Here is a 22,658-nt window from a genome sequence, read left to right as displayed (position 1 = left end):
GCCGGCAGGGCTGGAGGGCCGAAGGGGAGGAGGAGGAGGAGGGGCAGGAACCGAGCACACTGCGGGAAGAGGCAGAGGAGCCGGCAGGACCAAAGCTCCTGCCCCCGTGGGAGGGAGCGATGAGCGGAGAAGAGCGGACCAGGCCGGATTTTTAATGGCACGCTGCTCCCTGCCGGGACTCCGGCAGACAGCAGCGTGCCATTAAAAATGGGCTCGCGTGCCGTCTTTGGCACGCCTGCCATAGGTTGCCGGCCCCTGTTCTACAGTCTTCCCCAGGAATTGAAATTAGATGGGGTGTTCAAATTGACGGAGGCGGGGGGGGGGTGTGTTGGAAAATGACTAAATTGGCAACTAGTTGACCACTGGGGGGCAATAGGGGAGTTCAGGGGGATGCAGGGAAATTGATTGCCTGCATGAAACTTCAGGCACTGTCAGGCATCATTAACAACAGAATAAAATCCTAGCACTGTTTCAGTCATCAATTCAGCAGGAACTCAGCCAACCACCTACAAAAACTCCTTTATGCCTCCCTCATTGTTCTGGGAAGCATGACCTCAGCCCTCTCCAGAAACCCTATCAAACAGATTTCTATTTTAGTAGATGGGACATCTTGTCTTCCCTTTACTAGATCAGTGTAAGGTCTTTTCTATACAAGGAAATTGCCCAGAATATCTATTGCAAAGTAACTCCCTTCATGGATATTATTCCAGAATGAGTCACTTTTGTCCTGGAATAATTATTCCATTTTGTGAGAGCAGTAATGGTGCTGGAATAAAGTCACTTTTATTTTGGAATAGTGTCCACCTAGGGAGACTCAGTAGCGATACCGGTTCATTTTCCTGTGTAGATGAGGCCTAAGATTTAAACAGTATGTTATGAACTGCACCCTTATTTCCCTACCTACCCAATTAAAATCCTATAGCAGGATATGTATTCTAGTGCACATACCCTGCCACTGTCCAGTAGGGGGAAGTGCAAGCTCTCCATCTACCGGACTGTTCGTGAAAAAGCTGCTCTGGGGGTGGGAAAATAGATTTCCGGTGAGCAGCAGTGTTCATGCTGAAGTCTGATGCCACCGGAGTAGATCTTGTTCTTTCGCTCCACGGAGTAACTTCATTGGTTTTAATCTTGCTTGCTGAGTTCTGATCTTGTAACTACACTGTCGTTAGCCCTAGTTTTGCTCTCTTTTAGGGAGTGTGCCCTGGGCGGTACAACCAGCCTTGAGTCATCCCATGCTGCCCCGTGCCCATACAGGGACTTTTCTAAGCCCGGGAGACCCACCTGGCTCCAAAGCTGGCGGGAGCTGAGGCTGCCGCTAGCACGGACGAGTCAGAGCCAGAACTCGTCGAGCAACGTCCCGAGCGCTGAGCTCCGGCGCCCCCAGAGCCGTGAGAGGCCGAGAGCTGCCCGGCTGGGCGGGAAGTGATGACGGGCCGGAGAAGGGGTGAGGGGGACACAAGCAGCCCTAGCCGCGGTGCAGCCCCCGCTGGCCCATGGCATTGAGTGGGTGGCGCTCTGGGAATGGTTCCCGATGGCTCTGGCCGGTGGCCCTACCACAGTATACCGCACGCACGAAGAGCCTGAGGCGTCAGGGCGGCGGCGCGTAGCCCCCCGCGCCGCTGGGGGGCGGTAGTTGCGACGCCGGCCTAGTCCCGCGGCTGCCGCACGCAGAAGCGGCCGTTGGGGGCGGGGCGGGCCGACTCCTCCGGCGGCGGCATGTGGAGGCCGGCGCGCGCTGCAGCCCGGCGCCTGTGCGAGGCCGCGGGAGCCCGTGGGGCGCTCGTGGCGGGACCCGCCGCCTCCTGCCGCCCGCTCGTGAGTAGCGAGCCGCGCGGCGCCCGCGTGACGCGGCTGGGGCAGGCAGAGCGGTGCCCGGCCCCGGCGTGCGAGTTGGGGGAGCGGCTCCCTCCCCCCCGAGGCTCGCCCTTGGCGCCGCTGAGGGATTTGCCGGGCGAGGCTCCATGAGCTGTTTCAACCCCCCTCGTTCCCACTGTCGCCGAGCCCGAGACGGCCAAGCCCCCGTCCTGCCAGCAGGGTTGCGATCATGTAGCAGCGCAGGACCGAGCTGGAGCTGTGGCGCTCCTAGCCCGCGTGAATGCAAAGCGCCGCATAGGGGACTGTTGCTCTTTTTTGGTAGTTGAGAGGTGGGGCGTGTCAGACTTTTTGGGCTTAAATGCTTTGTCATTGTCTTGAAACCCCCGGCTCTCTGTCTGCCGCATGAGTGAGCGGGAGTCAGCGTCGGAGGTAACAGCATGCAGACACAGCAGCCGAAAAAAGCGTTAGCGGGGGAGGTTGAGGAGATGTTGCTGAGGTTCCCTCCACCCCCGTCCCCCGCCTTTTGCATCGTTGGGAGGGAGGCTTTTACACTCCTTATCTTTGTCTTATTCCATGAGCTACTATAGTTGAGAGCGTTGTCATGTCCTCGTGTTGGTGTGAGACAAGAAACGATCAGCAGCACCCAGCAGTCCTCTGTACACAAATTATTCCTTCAGCGGTGCTCCGAAAACAGAGTCATTATAGTGCTCTGTGTGAGATGAATTTAGCGTTCAGGCAGTTTTCTAGTGGAGCGAAGAACACAGACATCACCTCCAAAACTGAATGCTTTGTCTATAGAGGGGACATTTCCCCAGCAATTCAAACCAATTTTCAAACTAATTAACAGCTTTCAGAGAGCTCCAGTTAACAGAACTATTCTAAGCCTTTAGAGCCTTGTCTGTGATGTGGGTCCAAAAGGTTTTAACTGGTTTGAATTTTTTGCTAAATTTCCCCAGCGTAGACAAGGCCTGATAAGCCAGTCTTCAGTAGAGACAACATGGGGTGGATGCTCAGTGTTCAGCATACTTGGTGGTGGTCTCAGCTTGTCTGGAGACAGGCGGCATGGTGACTGTAATCCCCAACGTGAAACTGTGAAGATTAGTTTGGAGAATTAGAATATTTCTGTTAGTGTGCTGCCACTTCACGCAAGTTTCTAGCTTTCTTTTACATAGCTTATTTATAGGCTTTCTATTGTAGTATCTGAGTACTTTAGAAATAATTAATATGTACCGGCAATACCCCATTTTACAGATGTGGAATTGAAACTGTGATTAAGACCAACATTTTCAAAAGTGACAGCTAATTTTGGGTACTCACCTTGAGACGTTTAGGACTTAATTTTCAAGGGTGATGAACACCCATGGCTCTCATTGATTTCAGCTAGGGTTGTGGATGCTCAGCACTGGCCATAATCAGACTCCAGGTGCATGAACTCAGGTGCACCAAATTAGTGGACATTTTTGAAAGTGAGTTGTCCAAGGTTGCTTAGGAAGTCTGTGACAAACCAAGGAATAGAACTCGGATCTCCTGTTTTCTAGTCTAGTGCCTTAAACACAACACCATTTCCCCTCTTACTAAATCATAGTAAAAGGCCAGAGTGTCCTAAACGTGCATTTCTGCCTCAAGAATACTAATAGGTAGTTTTTGCTGCTTTGTTGGTCCTGTAAGATAACAAATTAACTTTTAACTGTTGGGGGGGGAGTGACTTTGGGATTCTGTTTCTTAAATATGACAAAAATTGACATTTTGTACCATTACCTTTGTTAACACTTAATTTAACTTATTTTTAGGATTTGCATCTGCAACAATTAGACCATGTTCTAAAGGTTAAAAACAGAAGTGTTCAGTTTATTGATTTAAGAAATGCAGGAACTTTGAATAACAAAAGGTAAGTTTTATTCTGAATTATTTATATGAGAATTCTGACAGTTGCATACAGATTCCAGAGAAATCATCTGTAGATGTGACAGCCCTGAAAATTAATATAGTGTGGTTGTTGATATGAGCTAGGGCGGAAGGCTAATCTTGTGGGTAAGGAAAGGACTTGGAATTATCACTTCTGAATTCTGTTTCTAGGTTTGCCACAGATTTCCTGTGTGAATTTGGGAAATCACTTAACCTCTCATGGGCCGTAGTTTCCCCATCTGTAAGGTAGAATAAATGATTCCCCACTGTACCTCAGATAAGTGGCATGAGACACTCTTGAATGAAAGATGCTATAGAAATTCAAAGTATTAAGTAACTTTGCAGTATTTTATGGTAACTGTAATTATTTTGTGTTTCCACATTTGTTTGCTACTGAAAACATTTCACTGAATTGCGTATTGTTATAAATATACATACACAATACCCAGATGCGCAAACTAGGTTAAAGCGCACCATGGAGATGGATTCAAAATTAATCTTTTTTCGTGGAGAGACCTAGGTTTCCAAGTCTGCATCTGCCTCCATTTTTCTGTTGGTAAAAGTGGAGGTGTTGAGAGGTTTACCTAATATTTGTAACATGCTTTGAGATTCTTGGAAGAAAACTACAGTAGAAGTATATATTTATTATTTTATTGGAATGAATGGGGACTTCCAAAAGAGGGAAGTCCCTTACTGTATGTAGACCGGATGTGTCTGAACGTTGACATTTTTACATCTTTGTTTATGTATACAGTTGCTGTTTCCTGTATAATATATGTCTATAAACAACATACTGTATGTTTATAAATATAAATTATTTAGATTTACCTTAAAGATTAAACAGTACTTGCATGGACAGAGTACTTCTGCAACAATGTTGTATTTTAAAATCTAGAGGTCTATCTTCAGTAACATTCTGGGCACAGAAGTAACTGGGGAAAGAAACATACTTAGTCCATTAGCTGTGTATAATCTCAGGTTTTAAAATTCCACCTCAATTTATAAGGTGCTTTGTGGCATACGGCAATTTGTGACAAATCACCTCCTCCAATCACAAGTGATTATCTCGTATTATAACACGTTCCCAAGATGATGATGATCTTGTTTTGTGTTTAGCATGAAACTCTTTCCTACAACAAAGTAATACATATTTTCTCCTAGTAATCTTAGATTTGTTTACATGCCACTGCAGTTCTTTAGATGAGACTACTTATGAAAAACTTGCTGAAGAAACACTGGACTCATTGGCAGACTTCTTTGAGGATCTAGCAGACAAGCCTTTTACACCTGAAGATTATGATGTCTCCTTTGGGGTATATTTTACAGTTTTTGTTCTTGCTGTAATTATTGTAGGATTTTTCCTTGAGGGAAATATCTTCATTCAACTAGTCTTTAGTGCAAAAGTTTAAGAAGCATATTTCACTTATTTATTCAGTGTCAACTATTTGAAAATCAAGTTTTTAAATTTGATTTTACTCATTGAGGGAACGGCATCTTTTTTGATGGAAAAATATATAATACACTGTTTTAAGAGTTAAAGAATTGTAATAGTATTTAAACAATGAAGTTATTTTTATGAGAGTTAAACCATTATTACATGAGGCTGGAAATTGGTTTCCAGTCTCTTATACTGGTGTTACACATGTCACTTTTGAATTATCTTGGTGAAAGTGACAGCTGTAGCTAAAAATTTATTTTCAAATACCTATTAGTTTATTTACAGTTGGTGGAATCAATCAAATTGTATGCTGCTGTGCTCTGCTTGATTTGAGGAGAATAAAATCTAACCCAGACCACTGGCTGCAACATAGCATCTATACTACTCCAGTCTCTGGACTGGAATAATAGTTGCTTCCTGTTTATATGCCCATGTGGAGGTTCCCAACTAGTGGCTCCACCAGATCAGGATTTAAGTGCATATAAACGGGCAGCTGGAGCTTCTGCTGCTTGTGTTCTGTGTATAGAGGCCTTTAGTCTTCAGAGCTGTTCAACTGTCAGCTTTTCTGAGCACTACATTCACTCTTTATCTCACAGAAGTACATATACAATGGGAAAATAATACCTTAGCCTCTTTTTTGCATTTGGCAAAACTGATAAGTACTTGATCTGGTCAAATATTCAGTTAATATTTTACCTGTAACTTCTCCAATAACTAATAGCAATGTATTATTCACTACTAGTGTTTTGAATAGATCTTGAAAGGCTGTGATTATTAGATAAAGAATATTTTGAAAACTAAATAGAAAAAATAGCACCAAAAAGTTTGGTTTTGTGTTTTTTCTTTAGATTAAATATTTTTTATATGCTTCCTGACTTGAGTTGCCTTTCTCTCCAGTAACTTTTCAATGTAGAGTTTTTGGCATGTACTTACTGAAAGGTTTGGAGGATTTTTATTGACGTCAATCTTAATATGTACATTATGACTGTTTGGATTCAAATTATGAAAAGACTAGTAATATGACAAGCCACAGGGTGGCACACTTGGAAAAGAACTGGCAGAGTTGTAATATCTTTTGACCTTTTAAATTTCTCCATTCCGTTAATATGTGATGTGCTTGAAAAAGTCTCCCTGGAGAGTAATCTTGTTAGCAGAAATTATGAATGTCCATAACAGCATGCAATAGTTTCAGACTAGCTATGCACAAAAATGAAAAATTAATTCTTAAGTGTTGTTTCCATTAACTTTTAAAAAAGGTTTTAAAATGTATTTTCCAAAGTTTCATGAATAGTACAGAATGAATGTGTGAATGTTTTAATACCAGGGTTTGAAGATAATCTTGCCTTAATTTACAATGTGAAAACAAAGATCATCTCTCTTCTGTCTGACACATCATTGGGGCTTCTGATTTTAGCTTTTAACTTTTTAAAGTATCCTGATACAAAAAAAGGTGTTTATCCATTAAACACTGGAAAAACACCAGAAATTATTACTTGTATCTAAGAGCTTGTCTACAGGGAGCAGTAATGCAGACTGCAGGAGTATGATTTCTAAAGCACACTAATGTGTTGTACATTAATTGATCCATGTAGACCCTGCTGGCACACACTGAAGGCTTCCTACTGCATTATAACATAGGGCTGTTTGCAACAGCACTACATTAAAGTGCACTAGGGACCATTACAAAGAGATTACTGATTACCATATATACTACTGAAATGAGTAACGGCATAGTATATGTTGTTTATTTACAGAATCTAGAAATAGAGCCTCCAAGGCCCCCAGTTTTTGGACATCTACATACAATTAAAAAAATGTTAAAAAATAAAACCCCAAAAATGAAATTAATAAACTGCGAAAAACAGAAGCCCCGTAATAATGTAAGTGTTGATGTAGTGTTCTTATTAGATCAGTTGAGCCCTATTTGGTATTAGTATATTTTAACATACAGCATGCATTATGGGATAATGCTGAACACTTGTGTATAGCTCTGAACATTAGCTAATGGAATATACTAACACATTTGTGCAAATATTTAATTGGAATAATTTATAGCATTCAAAGCTCTCCAAGGTACCCTTGTTTTACCTGTTTCATTTCATGCTGTTCTTAGAACACTGGGAAATAGTAAGGAGTGAGCTCACAATGAGACTGGGAATAGGTTAGTTTTAGTCCTCATGTCACATTAGGCTAAAGCATTACCTAGTTAAAATAAAATAACTGGCAGGGAAATCAGATGACTCAGTATTAATTAGCACCATCAGAGGCTTTTATTCATTTGTACTTCTTTTTCCCCTATACCATATAGAATAATCAAACAACCTTTGTTTCTTTACTGAACTCAGACAGTAGCGGGGCTGGGCTTTAGATTAACGCATCACTTGTGAGATGTCAGTAATCAAAAGGGTTGGCTGATGTTGCAGAGGACTGCTGCTTTTGCTGTGAAATGATGTTGAACTTTCAGTAGCTACTCGGTCACAAGGTAAAATGCTGTTGAAATTTCAAAACAAATTGTTACCTACAAGAAAATTAAGAGATCTAGCAATTGTCTTCTGGATCAGAAAAAGGTAATGCAGGATCACGAAAGGTGCTGACACAGTGTGGGCTGCAGTGCATTTGGGGAGGCTGTAGGGAAAAAGAAATGTGCAGCTATCCTAATACCTGAACTAGCCCCACGGTACATAAGCTACAATACTGCTATTTTTTACCTAAGTTTAATTCAGGTCACTCTCAGGTTTACTCAGTCCAAGTGGTATCTGTCTTATACCCTTAAAATTAGGACTCTCTAAAAGAGTTATAGTTGCCCTTCAAAATTCCCTTATGAAAATGTCATGCCAATGTAAATCTTCATGGTGTAATTCAGAGATGGAAGGAAGGCAGTACAAAGGAAAGAAACACTCTCTTGGAAAATGTTCTATAATTGACATAAGTGAATCAAAACAAACCTCAGATAGTTAGAATTGGAACATTCCTGAGGTATAATGCAGGATCTGGGCACTTCATCACAAGTTATGTGGCAATGTACTTGTCCCACTCATTTGGAGACCATATATAGTTACAGAAAAAAAAAGTAAAGTAAACCTGGATAGCTCAGAGATTCAGTAATGGGACATGGAGCCTCTTGCCTCTGGCCGCCTGTTTTAATCGGTTTCAGATTGTTAGTGAACAAAAATACTTGCTTTCTGCTAGCTGTTGAATGTTCTCTGTGAAATGAATAGATGGTCTCAATCCAGTTGCTAGTGGACTGAATGCCCACTTCACAGTTGAGCAGTAATTAGTGCACAAGCTGGCAGTCTCAGAAGAGAGGTCAAAGCTCACTGGAGTATTATTTATTTGAGTCTTAACTTTGTGGATGGTGCTATACCAACACACAAGTCCAGATCAGGAGAGCTTAGAGTCTAGATCAGACACAAATGATCTATGTTTCACCATGGAGACTGACAAGTTTTCATATCTAATGGTGATCCCACTGGTCATCAGTGAGGCAGAATGGCATAGCAGATTGTGGAGGATTTGAATGTCCAGTGATGATGCTTTTGCAGATATCTCGCAAATTGCTGTTTTGATCTTTATATCTACAGTGCTTTATTATGGAAGAAAAATCATTATTCTTATTAAGTAATGGTGCATCGATACTCCTCCCTTCCCCCCCTTTATGCTTTAGAATGGAGTTTTAACAGCTAAACTAGGTGGAGACATGGGAACCTATGTAATCAACAGGCAGACACCGAACAAGCAGATTTGGCTGTCCTCTCCTACTAGGTAAGTAATTATCTGTATGCTAGGAACTGTCTGAAAATTCAGAGATGAATTAAAAACCTGCCTGCTAGCCCCATGGAGACTATTTAATGCCCTGATCACATATTTCATGCATTTTCTCGAAACATACACACAATAGGATTTTTGCTAGAGGTATGGTAACTAGTTGCTGTTTATACTTCAGGTGGTGACTGACAGAAACGGACAGGCTGACCCACAAACTAGTGCAGTAAAATGTATCATGTAATAAAATGTGTTCCATTTTTTTAAATGTCCAGTTTTCACAAGCACTATGAACATGACTGTAGCCTATACATAGAAGACTAAACAGCTGTGACAAAAGAACTGTCAGGAAGAGATATGAGATTGTTATGGTCTAACACTATTCTTTATGGATTCACCCTGTAAGCCTGTGTATGGGTTTCTTGTTTCGTTCGTGCACATGTTTTCTACAGCTTAACCGAGAGATGTTTTTATCAATCTTGGGCAGTTCTTAATGTGGAGGTCTTGATTGCTGTGTCCTCTGCCTTGTCTTCTATGCCAGTTTGATCCATTCCAGGTTTTGCAGTTGGTTCTGACTGGGAGTGAGATGTACAGAATGTGTTGAAAGAATGCCATGAGTGGCCTCACCAAAAGTTTACAGTGAAATCTGCTACTCTCCCAGGAGCAGACTGAGGTAGTCTTTCATCTCTCTGGCATTGTTCATGGATGGTCTAGCTAAAAAGGAAAGACAAAGCATAAAGATTCACTGTACATATGTAGGTAGATTTCTTAGAGGTCATTCAAATAGAACTAACTAACTATAAAATCAGGAATGGATCAAACTACTGTGCAGTAGGATTAACATCTTTAAAAGTGAAATTTTAGGAAATCATCTTATTTTAAATAGTCTGCCTAAGTAATTAAAATACTCTTTAGTGATTTGCCTTCTAGCCTCCTGTAACTGTTTTTGGTGTACAGCAGTGACTCTCAACCTTTCCAGGCTTACTGTACCCCTTTTGGTAGTCGGATTTGCCTTATGTACCCCCAAGGTTCACCTCACTTAAAAACTACTTGCTTACAAAATCAGACGTAAAAATACAAAGGTGTCACAGCACACTATTACTGAAAAATTGCTTGCTTACTTATTTTTACCATATACATTATAAAATACATCAATTAAAACAGAAATATTGTACTTAAATTCAGTGTATAGTATGTAGAGCAGTATAAACAACTCATTGTATGAAATTTTAGTTAGTACTGACTTCACTAGTGCTTTTTATGTAGCTTATTGTAAAATTAGGCAAATATCTAGATGAATTGATGTACCCCCGGAAGACTTCTGAGTACCCCCCAGGGGTACACGTACCCCGGTTGAGAACCACTGGTGTACATTATATTAGATAAGCCATTGTAGCGTATTGTTAATCCCTCTCTCTTCCCCGAATCTTGTTTGTTTAAATAAACAAGATATTGCTTTTCAAAGGTTTTTATCATGGAAAGGCAATAGGCAAGAAATCAAACAATCTTTTTTATTTATGTCTAGACACTTGCAAGACAGTGCCTCAGAATCTAAGTTACGCATTAGATTTTTTTTTTAAAACCTCAAGCATAAAACACAAGTTCAGGTTCTATTTACATCCGTATCTGGAGATTAAGAAGTCAGAGAGTTTATATTGTATTTGGATCTATTTAACTTTTATGAGCCAGTGCTAGCTGAGTGAAGAAATACGTGTTCCTGAGTAACAGATTTGTGGAAAATATAAGTAGTAGTTTTCATCTTCAATATGTTCAAGGGATCATAGAATCATAGAATATCAGGGTTGGAAGGGACCTCTGGAGGTCATCTAGTCCAACCCCGTGCTCAAAGCAGGACCAATCCCCAATTTTTGCCCCCTCAAGGATTGAACTCACAACCCTGGGTTTAGCAGGCCAATGCTCAAACCACTGAGCTATCCCTCCCCCCGAAAAAAAAATTAAAAGTCATTGCTGCATCATAGAATATCAGAGTTGGAAGGGACCTCAGGAGATCATCTAGTCCAACCCTCTGTTCAAAGCAGGGCCAATCCCCAATTTTTTTTTGCCCCAGATCCCTAAATGGCCCCCTCAAGGATTGAACTCACAACCCTGGGTTTAGCAGGTCAATGCTCAAACCACTGAGCTATCCCTCCCCTATTGAAGAAAGGAACAGCCCCGCCCACCCAAAAAAAGTAGGGTCTGCTAAAAGCTTCTGACCCTGAGAGAATTTTTCATCTAAGAAATCTTTCCCTGGTAAAGGTTTGGCTTTATGCTTCATCTGTTTATGGCAGTATGGCAAATGTTTGTGTGTTTCCTGCAAGAAAACAGTACATGTTTACTTAGTTTTCCAATTCCTGCTAAGAGATTTTGTAACTTTTATATGCAGACATGTACTGTAACTAACGCTAATAACATCTATGTCCTGGATGTGATGCGCTATGGAGTGTGTCAGAAATATAAAGGGAAGGGTAACCACCTTTCTGTATACAGAACTATAAAATCCCTCCTGGCCAGAGGCAAAATCCTTTCACCTGTAAAGGGTTAAGAAGCTAGGATAACCTCGCTGGCACCTGACCAAAATGACCAATGAGGAGAAAAGTTATTTTCAAAGCTGGAGGGCGGGGGGGGAACAAAGGGTCTGTCTGTGTGATGCTTTGCCAGGACCAGGTCAGGAACGCTCTTCAGAACTTCTGTTAAGTTAGTAAGTAATCTAGCTAGCAGTGCATTAGATTTCCTTTTGTTTAAATGGCTGGTAAATAAGCTGTGCTGAATGGAATGTATATTCCTGTTTTTGTGTCTTTTTGTAACTTAAGGTTTTGCCTAGAGGGATTCTCTAGGTTTTGAATTTGATTACCCTGTAAGGTATTTACCATCCTGATTTTACAGAGGTGATTCTTTTACTTTTTCTTTCATTAAAATTCTTTTTTAAGATCCTGATTGCTTTTTCATTGTTCTTAAGATCCAAGGGTTTGGGTCTGTGTTCACCTATGCAGATTGGTGAGGATTTTTATCAAGCCTTCCCCAGGATAGGGCTTGGGGGGATATTTTAGGGGGATGACATCTCCAAGTGGGCTCTTTCCCTGTTCTTTGTTCAACACGCTTGGTGGTGGCAGCATAGGGCTCAAGGACAAGGCAAAGTTTGCACCTTGAAGTTTTTAACCTAAGCTGGTAAGAATAACCTGGAGGTCCTGGTGATGTCAAGGAATTATGACGTGATTGGAATAACAGAGACTTGGTGGGATAACTCACATGACTGGAGTACTGTTATGGATGGTTATAAGCTGTTCAGGAAGGACAGGCAGGGCAGAAAAGGTGGGGGAGTAGCACTGTATGTAAGGGAGCAGTATGACTGCTCAGAGCTCCGGTACGAAACTGCAGAAAAACCTGAGTGTCTCTGGATTAAGTTTAGAAGTGTGAGCAACAAGAGTGATGTAGTGGTGGGAGTCTGCTATAGACCACCGGACCAGGGGGATGAGGTGGATGAGACTTTCTTCCGGCAACTCGCAGAAGCTACTAGGTCGCACGCCCTGGTTCTCATGGGTAACTTTAATTTTCCTGATATCTGCTGGGAGAGCAAAACAGCGGTGCATAGACAATCCAGGAAGTTTTTGGAAAGGGTAGGGGACAATTTCCTGGTGCAAGTGCTAGACGAGCCAACTCGGGGGGAGCTTTTCTTGACCTGCTGCTCACAAACAGGGAAGAATTAGTGGGGGAAGGAAAAGTGGACGGGAATCTGGGAGGCAGTGACCATGAGTTGGTTGAGTTCAGGATCCTGACACAGGGAAGAAAGGTAAGCAGCAGGGTACGGACCCTGGACTTCAGGAAAGCAGACTTCGACTCCCTCAGGGAACGGGTGGGTAGGATCCCCTGGGGGACTAACATGAAGGGGAAAGGAGTCCAGGAGAGCTGGCTGTATTTCAAGGAATCCCTGTTGAGGTTACAGGGACAAACCATCCCGATGAGTCGAAAGAATAGTAAATATGGCAGGCGACCAGCTTGGCTTAACGGTGAAATCCTAGCGGATCTTAAACATAAAAAAGAAGCTTACAAGAAGTGGAAGGTTGGACATATGACCAGGGAAGAATATAAAAATATTGCTCAGGCATGTAGGAATGAAATGAGGAGGGCCAAATCGCACCTGGAGCTGCAGCTAGCAAGAGATGTCAAGAGTAACAAGAAGGGTTTCTTCAGGTATGTTGGCAACAAGAGGAAAGCCAAGGAAAGTGTGGGCCCCTTACTGAATGAGGGAGGCAACCTAGTGACAGAGAATGTGGAAAAAGCTAATGTGCTCAATGCTTTTTTTGCCTCTGTCTTCACTAACAAGGACAGCTCCCAGACTGCTGTGCTGGGCATCACAACATGGGGAGTAGATGGCCAGCCCTCTATGGAGAAAGAGGTGGTTAGGGACTATTTAGAAAAGCTGGACGAGCCCAAGTACATGGGGCCGGATGAGTTGCATCCGAGAGTGCTAAAGGAATTGGCGGCTGTGATTGCAGAGCCATTGGCCATTATCTTTGAAAACTCGTGGCGAACGGGGAAAGTCCCAGATGACTGGAAAAAGGCCAATCTTTAAAAAAGGGAAGGAGGAGGATCCTGGGAACTACAGGCCAGTCAGCCTCACCTCAGTCCCCGGAAAAATCATGGAGCAGGTCCTCAAGGAATCAATCCTGAAGCACTTACATGAGAGGAAAGTGATCAGGAACAGTCAGCATGGCTTCCCCAAGGGAAGGTCATGCCTGACTAATCTAATCGCCTTCTATGATGAGATTACTGGTTCTGTGGGTGAAGGGAAAGCAGTGGATGTATTGTTTCTTGACTTTAGCAAAGCTTTTGACACGGTCTCCCACAGTGTTCTTGTCAGCAAGTTAAAGTAGTATGGGCTGGATGAATGGACTATAAGGTGGGTAGAAAGTTGGCTAGATTGTCGGGCTCAACGGGTAGTGATCAATGGCTCCATGTCTAGTTGGCAGCCGGTGTCAAGTGGAGTGCCCAAGGGGTCAGTCCTGGGGCCGGTTTTGTTCAATATCTTCATAAATGATCTGGAGGATGGTGTGGATTGCACTCTCAGCAAATTTGCGGATGATACTAAACTGGGAGGAGTGGTAGATACACTGGAGGGCAGGGGTAGGATACAGAGGGACCTAGACAAATTGGAGGATTGGGCCAAAAGAAATCTGATGAAGTTCAATAAGGTAAGTGCAGGGTCCTGCACTTAGGATGGAAGAACCCAATGCACAGCTACAGACTAGGGACCGAATGGCTCGGCAGCAGTTCTGCGGAAAAGGACCTAGGGGTGACAGTGGACGAGAAGCTGGATATGAGTCAGCAGTGTGCCCTTGTTGCCAAGAAGGCCAATGGCATTTTGGGATGTATAAGTAGGGGCATAGCGAGCAGATGTAGGGACGTTATCGTTCCCCTCTATTCGACATTGGTGAGGCCTCATCTGGAGTACTGTGTCCAGTTTTGGGCCCCACACTACAAGAAGGATGTGGATCAATTGGAAAGAGTCCAGCGAAGGGCAACAAAAATGATTAGGGGTCTGGAACACATGACTTATGAGGGGAGGCTGAGGGAACTGGGATTGTTTAGTCTGCAGAAGAGAAGAATGAGGGGGGATTTGATAGCTGCTTTCAACTACCTGAAAGGGGGTTCCAGAGAGGATGGTTCTAGACTATTCTCAGTGGTAGAAGAGGACAGGACAAGGAGTAATGGTCTCAAGTTGCAGTGGGGGAGGATTAGGTTGGATATTAGGAAAAACTTTTTCACTAGGAGGATGGTGAAACACTGGAATGCGTTACCTAGGGAGGTGATAGAATCTCCTTCCTTACAAGTTTTTAAGGTCAGGCTTGAGAAAGCCCTGGCTGGGATGATTTAATTGGGGATTGGTCCTGCTTTGAGCAGGGGGTTGGACTAGATGACCTCCTGAGGTCCCTTCCAACCCTGATATTCTATGATTCTAAGTTTAGGGGGTCTTTCATGCAGGTCCCCATATATGTACCCTAGAGTTCAGAATGGGGAAGGAACCTTGACAGAGTGGGAGAAGCAGAGACTTGGTGGGATAACTCACATGACTGGAGTACTGTCATGGATGGATATAAGCTGTTCAGGAAGGGCAGAAAAGGTGGGGGAGTTGCACTGTATGTAAGAGAGCAGTATGACTGCTCAGAGCTCCGATATGAAACTGCAGAAAAACCTGAGAGTCTCTGGATTAAGTTTAGAAGTGTGAGCAACAAGGGTGATGTCGTGGTGGGAGTCTACTATAGATCACCAGACCAGGGGGATGAGGTGGACGAGGCTTTCTTCCGGCAACTCACAGAAGTTACTAGATCGCAGGCCCTGTTTCTCCTGGGAGACTTCTAGCACCCTGATATCTGCTGGGAGAGCAATACAGCAGTGCACAGGCAATCCAGGAAGTTTTTGGAAAATGTAGGGGACAATTTCCTGGTGCAAGTGCTGGAGGAACCAACTAGGGGCAGAGCTCTTCTTGATCTGCTGCTCACAAACGGGGAAGAATTAGCAGGGGATGCAAAAGTGGATGGGAACCTGGGAGGCAGCGACCATGAAATGGTCAAGTTCAGGATCTAACACAAGGAAGAAAGGAGAGCAGCAGAATATGGACCCTAGACTTCAGAAAAGCAGACTGACTAGCTCAGGGAACTGATGGGCAGGATCCCCTGGGAGAATAATATGAAGGGGAAAGAAGTCCAGGAGAGCTGGCTGTATTTTAAAGAATCCTTATTGAGGTTACAGGGACAAACCATCCCGATGTGTAGAAAGAATAGTAAATACGGCAGACGACCAGCTTGGCTTAACAGTGACATCCTTGCTGCTCTTAAACACAAAAAAGAAGCTTACAAGAAGTGGAAGATTGGACAAATGACCAGGGATGAGTATAAAAATATTGCTCGGGCTTCCAGGAGTGAAATCAGGAAGGCCAAATCACACCTGGAGTTGCAGCTAGCAAGAGATATTAAGAGTAACAAGAAGGGTTTCTTCAGGTATGTTAGCAACAAGAAGAAAGTCAAGAAAAGTGTGGGCCCCTTACTGAATGAGGGAGGCAACCTAGTGACAGAGAATGTGGAAAAAGCTAATGTACTCAATGCTTCTTTTTGCCTCTGTCTTCACGAACAAAGTCAGCTCCCAGACTACTGCACTGGGCAGCACAGCGTGGGGAGGAGGTGACCAGCCCTCTGTGGAGAAAGAAGTGGTTAGGGACTATTTAGAAAAGCTGGACAAGCACAAGTCCATGGGGCCGGATGTGTTGCATCCGAGAGTGCTAAAGAAGCTGGCGGATGTGATTGCAGAGCCATTGGCCATTATCTTTGAAAACTCATGGCGATCGGGGGAGGTCCCAGATGACTGGAAAAAGGCTAATGTAGTGTCCATCTTTAAAAAAGGGAAGGAGGAGGATCCTGGGAACTACAGGCCAGTCAGCCTCACCTCAGTCCCTGGAAAAATCATGGAGCAGGTCCTCAAGGAATCAATTCTGAAGCGCTTAGAGGAGAGGAAAGTGATCAGGAACAGTCAGCATGGCTTCCCCAAGGGAAGGTCATGCCTGACTAATCTAATCGCCTTCTATGATGAGATTACTGGTTCTGTGGGTGAAGGGAAAGCAGTGGATGTATTGTTTCTTGACTGTAGCAAAGCTTTTGACACGGTCTCCCACAGTATTCTTGCCACCAAGTTAAAGTAGTATGGGCTGGATGAATGGACTATAAGTTGGATAGAAAGCTGGCTAGATTGTCAGGCTTAACGGGTAGTGATCAATGGCTCCACGTCTAGTTGGCAGCCGGTGTCAAGTGGAGTGCCCCAGGGGTCGGTCCTGGGGCCGGTTTTGTTCAATATCTTCATAAATGATCTGGAGGATGGTGTGGATTGCACCCTCAGCAAGTTTGCAGATGACACTAAACTGGGAGGAGTGGTAGATACGCTGGAGGGTAGGGATAGGATACAGAGGGACCTAGACAAATTGGAGGATTGGGCCAAAAGAAATCTGATGAGGTTCAACAAGGACAAGTGCAGAGTCCTGCACTTAGGATGGAAGAATCCAATGCACTACTACAGACTAGGGACCGAATGGCTCAGCAGCAGTTCTGCAGAAAAGGACCTAGGGGTTACAGTGGACGAGAAGTTGGATATGAGTCAACAGTGGGCCCTTGTTACCAAGAAGGCCAATGGCATTTTGGGCTGTATAAGTAGGGGCATTGCCAGCAGGTCGAGGGACGTGATCTTTCCCCTCTGTTCGACATTGTTGAGGCCTCATCTCATAGAATCATAGAATATCAGGGTTGGAAGGGACCTCAGGAGGTCATCTAGTCCAACCCCCTGCTCAAAGCAGGACCAATCCCCAATTAAATCATCCCAGCCAGGGCTTTGTCAAGCTTGACCTTAAAAACTTGTAAGGAAGGAGATTCTACCACCTCCCTAGGTAACGCATTCCAATGTTTCACCATCCTCCTAGTGAAAAAGTTTTTCCTAATATCCAACCTAAACCTCCCCCACTGCAACTTGAGACCATTACTCCTTGTCCTGTCCTCTTCTACCACTGAGAATAGTCTAGAACCATCCTCTCTAGAACCACCTCTCAGGTAGTTGAAAGCAGCTATCAAATCCCCCCTCATTCTTCTCTTCTGCAGGCTAAAATCTGGAGTACTGTGTCCAGTTCTGGGCCCCACACTACAAGAAGGATGTGGAAAAATTGGAAAGAGTCCAGCGGAGGGCAACAAAAATTATTAGGGGACTGGAACACATGATTTATGAGGAGAGGCTGAGGGAACTGGGGATGTGTAGTCTTCAGAAGAGAAGAATGAGGGGGGATTTGATAGCTCCTTTCAACTACCTGAAAGGGGGTTCTAAAGAGGATGGCTCTAGACTGTTCTCAGTGGTAGCAGATGACAGAACAAGGAGTAATGGTCTCAAGTTGCAGTGGGGGACATTTAGGTTGGATATTAGGAAAAACCTTTTTCACTATGAAGGTGGTGAAACACTGGAATGCGTTACCTAGGGAGGTGGTGGAATCTCCTTCCCTAGAAGTTTTTAAGGTCAGGCTTGACAAAGCCCTGGCTGGGATGATTTAGTCGGGGATCGGTCCTGCTTTGAGCAGGGGGTTGGACTAGATGACCTCCTGAGGTCCCTTCCAACCCTAATATTCTATGATTCTAAGCAAGCAATGCTGCTAATGTTAAACAGCATTTGAATATTGTGGTGGTTGCTATCTCAGCACAATAAATGTAAAATCATTGAGGGTTAATGACCACTTTGGCAACAACACTGTGTGAGAGAGAGAGAGAGAAAGAGCTTAAGAGACAAGAAAAGGAAACTACTATTGAATTTCTCTAGGTCCAGGCTGCTGTGCTTTGTTACATACATGCAGGTGAACTAAGGCTGTATTTATATGACAATATACAATTGGCACATTCAAAGAAGGTGTGCCACCTGCACATAGTTTCTCTCTTGTGCAGCTCCATTAATTAAAGCTTTTAAACATTGCAAAATGTCTTCAACAAATGAGGCCTAATTATTTTGGTTGTCATGATCTTTTACTGCTTTGTAAAAAGGTATTCATAGTCTTGTGTGAGAAACGCACTTACTATATAGACGCTTGGCATGTTGTTAGAATTCAAAAGATCCTTATAATTAAAAGGTAGTAAATGTTTGTACAGCATTTTGAAAGTGTAAAGCACTATACATGTTTATTTTTTATTTGTTAAATAATAGCACAATGATTTGATATTGATTAGGTAAAATTTCAAAACAGTTCACATAATTCATCAAAATATTTTGTTTTAGTCGAGTTGCCCTAAACCATATCCCATTCTAACTTTTTGTAGGCTGTTTCCACTTCCAGAATTGCACATGTAATTGTACAGTAAAAAGTTACTACTTTTTGCAAAGGCCACACCAGTGAGAAACAACATAATAAAATAACTGGAGCACTCAAAACAACCATCAGCTCACATGCAGCCGAAGAGATGTCCCTATAAAATCCTAGTCATTTTGACTTACCTTTATGTGTGTCCTTAATATTTTTAGTTCGCGCCCTGAAGGTTATTCATTGCGATACTGTGAATAATTTAAATATTAAGCTGTCAGATTTGTTTTTTGTTAGTTTTTAGACACTGCAGCCTGGCATAGGTGTACAAGACAGCCTGTCTTCTAGCAGAGTTTGTACTGGAATCACCTCTAATCCCAAGGCAATTTGACCTAGAAATACGAGTTCAGAGATAAGAGGTTACAAGACTTCCTTGTATTTCATTCTCTGCAGACATTTTTATTCTTTTGTCTCCTTCCCTTCTTACTACTTCACCAAATGTCAACACAGAAATCTGTCTTCCATGGAGGGCAAGTCAAAACTGCCTTCATTAAAAATAAATACTTTTTAAAGAGCCTTGTAATCATTCTTCCCATTTTCCAGGTGCGTAACTGAGGCAAAGACAAATGAGCCTGCCTAAACTTGGTGGCTGAGTGTGGAAGATAGAATCCAGTTCTCCTTACTCTCCCCTTACTGTATTTGTTGCGGGAGTGAAGCATCTCATGACACCAGGAGCTTCAAATTGCTTTCGGATATAGATCTACATGGCAGATTATTTTTTATTTAGTAATTTAATCCTGTTGTGTTTAACTTGAGAGAGAAAATATTCTTTACTCTGTGCAGTGAATCATTTTGGACATTTGCACATTATATCATTGTGTTGGAATTAATACTTTATATTAATACAGCAGTTTACAAACAACTCTTATAACACCCTTAAGAGTTAGGTATTACCACTGTTACAGATTGTGGAGAAAATAAATCAAGTGAAGGAGAGAAGGACCTTAATGGCCTAGATTCAGTGAAGTGTATAAGCAAAAGTACTCCCCACTGAAGTCCATAGCACCATTCGCATGCCTGTAAATTAAAACATGCTTAAGTGCTTTGCTGGATTTAGGCCTTAATGATTGCTTCAAGGCCACATGTTGGAACCAGTTTGAGAGCTGGAATTAGAATTTGGTGGTGATTGGCTTCTAGTCCATGCTGAGACCATGAGCCACACACCTCTTCCTTGCTAAATATTGTTTTACTGCTGGCTGCTTTCTTTAACTTAGTCATTCAAATCCTCCTGGTGTTTGTTTGGGGATGGCTGAAATTTCAGAAATGTTTGACCTATGCTTATACAGTATACATGTTCTGTTTTCTAGTGGGCCCAAACGTTACGACTGGACTGGAAGAAACTGGGTGTATTCTCATGATGGAGTATCTCTTCATGAACTACTAGCAGTGGAACTCTCAGCAGCATTAAAAACTAAAATAGACTTATCTCCTTTAGTATACTCTGGAAAAGGTGATACTTGATCATTGTCTGCCTCAAAGAAATCAAAAGACTTTGGCCTGTTGCCCCTCTTTGGTGTATAGTTCCTAAGGTTAACACCTTGTTCTACTTTTGTCTTCCTATTTTTGTTTCAACTTCACTATGTTGTGTAACAATAATGTGAACATAATATATTTTTCTTAGCTCTGCATGTTTGGGTTTATGTGTTAGTGTATGGGTTTGTGTTTGTTGTATGGATTTGTGTGTGTGTCTGCAGCCAAAATTCATAGCTAAGAGTATGGTATTAGACACTGGTTGTCCCAGCCCACATTCCTACTGGTTGGTTGGTAATTCATCAGTAGTGCACAGATGGCATCTCATGACTAAAGAAAACTGTGCTACTCACCTTGGGCCATACTGAGGAACCCTTACCCAGGTTCCATTGAAATCAATTAGATGAACTGGGGGGAGTAAGGTAATATTCTATGTAAGAGCCTATTGTGTTTAAAAGAAAATAAGGTAAGGGAAAATGTTTTTCTTTTCTATAACTGGTGTAATAGGGATTTTCTTCTTAAAATATCACAGGATTTAATCTGAAATTCACATTTCTGTCTTTGCTCCTTCAGACTTATCCTTTTAAGCTTAAGCTTCCAGCTACCAGTTCTGCTATCGGCAAGGGTACAAATGGTATGTGGAGCTGAAAAAAGTGTTTGATTTAGTTTAAATGTCTAATGATACATTCAAAGTTGTAGAGAAAGGAATTTATAACCTTTTCTCTATTCTGTTTGCTATGAGTGTCTTCACAGAGTAAGCATACATTGCATAAATATATAACTCTTTAATATTATTATTTATTATTAAGCAAAGCAAGGATTTTCTGTTCCAATAGCAATAAACCATGCCAAGTTTTGCATTGGCATAACTCATGCTGCACTTCTCATGTAGTTGAAGTGAGGCACAAGACCAAAAGCAAAGTGACAACGCAAGGCTCACACTGATGCGAACCCTGTTGTATTATTGCCACATTCTTAAGGCTGAGAAGCTGGAGTCTTCTGACTAGCTGAGAAATAAAAAGAAATGAGGGCAAAAATAGGTGATTCACTCTAGGTATTACACCAAATAACTTGTAAAAAAACATAATTTAATAAGTGACATGCAAACGTGACACTATAAAATTTGCCTTACTGTAACATTACCATTATTGCTTTTCAAAAATTGTATATAAAAAGGGAGCCCAATTTGCTGTCACGTTTGAAAGACTGAGCCACGTTTATGTAAGCTTTTAGCATTACATTAAAAGAGGCCTGGTACTGATTTTGAAATACAACATTTTCTTGGTTTCTGAGTTTCCCCAGACAACTTTCTTGTGTTTAGAATGATATGACTGCTTGGTTGGCTAATACTGTTACTGATGTGATGTGTCATTGAAAGATATCTAATAAATATACAGTATTCTTTGGTGGTATTGTCCATTATTTAGGATTAAAATGCAATTCTTGATACCAACTCTTGCCCGCTATTAATTAAAATATGAAATATCTCATTGGAGCCAGTTCTGGATTAGATTATCTGTGCTGTGTATGTGTATCTTTCAGCCAGAGGAAAAAGGGAGTCAGTCATTTGAAACCTTAACTGCTAAATTACTTCTGAAATCAAGGAAATACAATGAGTGCTACCAGTATGAGTCGGTGAGACCAAAACACACCACTACGCAAAGCAGAGATAAAACTAGAACAGTTAAAACTGATTGGGGGTTGAGGGTGACACCTCATTTACAGCAAATGGAAATTTGAGATGTAGCTGTTTAAATTTCACCCCTCAACAACTCACAAAGCTAGAGTTAGACAGACGTGTGTTGACATTAGTGGTATGTTCACACAGCATTTTGGAGGCCACAGGAGCAAGCCTTCGAGGCTGGGTGACCGACTTGAGCGAGTTGGGCCTATGCTGGCACACTAAAAATAGCTGTATAGGCAGTATTTTGAAGCTGCAGCGCAGGCTGGAGCTCAGGCTCTGAAGTTTAGGTTGGGCATACAGCTATGCTTTACATGGATGCTACAAGTACACCGGTCCAGTGCAAGACCACAGTTGTAGAAAATCTTATGGATGTTAGAGTATGACCAACTGTGCAAGTGCTAATCTAAGAGCTGGCTCCACTAATGGCCACTTCCCAGGCCCAACTGGAGAAGAAGTAGTAGAAGGAATAAAACAAAATAACCCAAACGTGCTAAAGGGAAAACTGTCTAAGACAATTGCCATTTTAGGCACACTTGGTACTGTCTCTAATTATTGAATAGTGTTTAGATAACATAGTGGCACTAATAGATCATTGATATAATCTGTGCAGCTGCCTTTAAAAATGGCTCACCTCCTCATTAAATGGATTAGGGGCTTTCAGAGCTGTTGATGAATGGAACTGAAGTTAAATAAATGCGAAGTGATTACTTCTGCAG

The 22,658-nt window shown here is 42.4% G+C and overlaps 1 protein-coding gene across 2 annotated transcripts; it reads left to right on the top strand.

Moving 5' to 3' along the window:
- Positions 1–1,677: 1,677 nt before the first annotated feature.
- FXN (frataxin) lies at positions 1,678–21,666 on the top strand. Of its 2 annotated transcripts, none has more exons than XM_084629721.1 (5): positions 1,678–1,815; positions 3,606–3,703; positions 4,913–5,033; positions 8,823–8,920; positions 20,096–21,666. In XM_084629721.1, exons 1-5 carry the CDS (start codon positions 1,717–1,719, stop codon positions 20,247–20,249), a joined length of 570 nt encoding a protein of 189 aa, XP_084485847.1. In that variant the 5' UTR covers positions 1,678–1,716; the 3' UTR covers positions 20,250–21,666. The 2 variants fall into 2 exon arrangements, with proteins under 2 accessions (XP_084485847.1, XP_084485848.1); XM_084629722.1 differs by lacking the exon at positions 1,678–1,815 and adding an exon at positions 2,015–2,244.
- The last annotated feature ends 992 nt before the right edge of the window (positions 21,667–22,658 follow it).

Source organism: Lepidochelys olivacea (genome assembly GCF_965140295.1).
Source record: "Lepidochelys olivacea isolate rLepOli2 genome assembly, chromosome: 5".
Classification (NCBI taxonomy): domain Eukaryota; kingdom Metazoa; phylum Chordata; order Testudines; family Cheloniidae; genus Lepidochelys; species Lepidochelys olivacea.
Note: the sequence above shows the minus strand (reverse complement) of the source record. Positions and strands in the feature narration are given on the sequence as shown.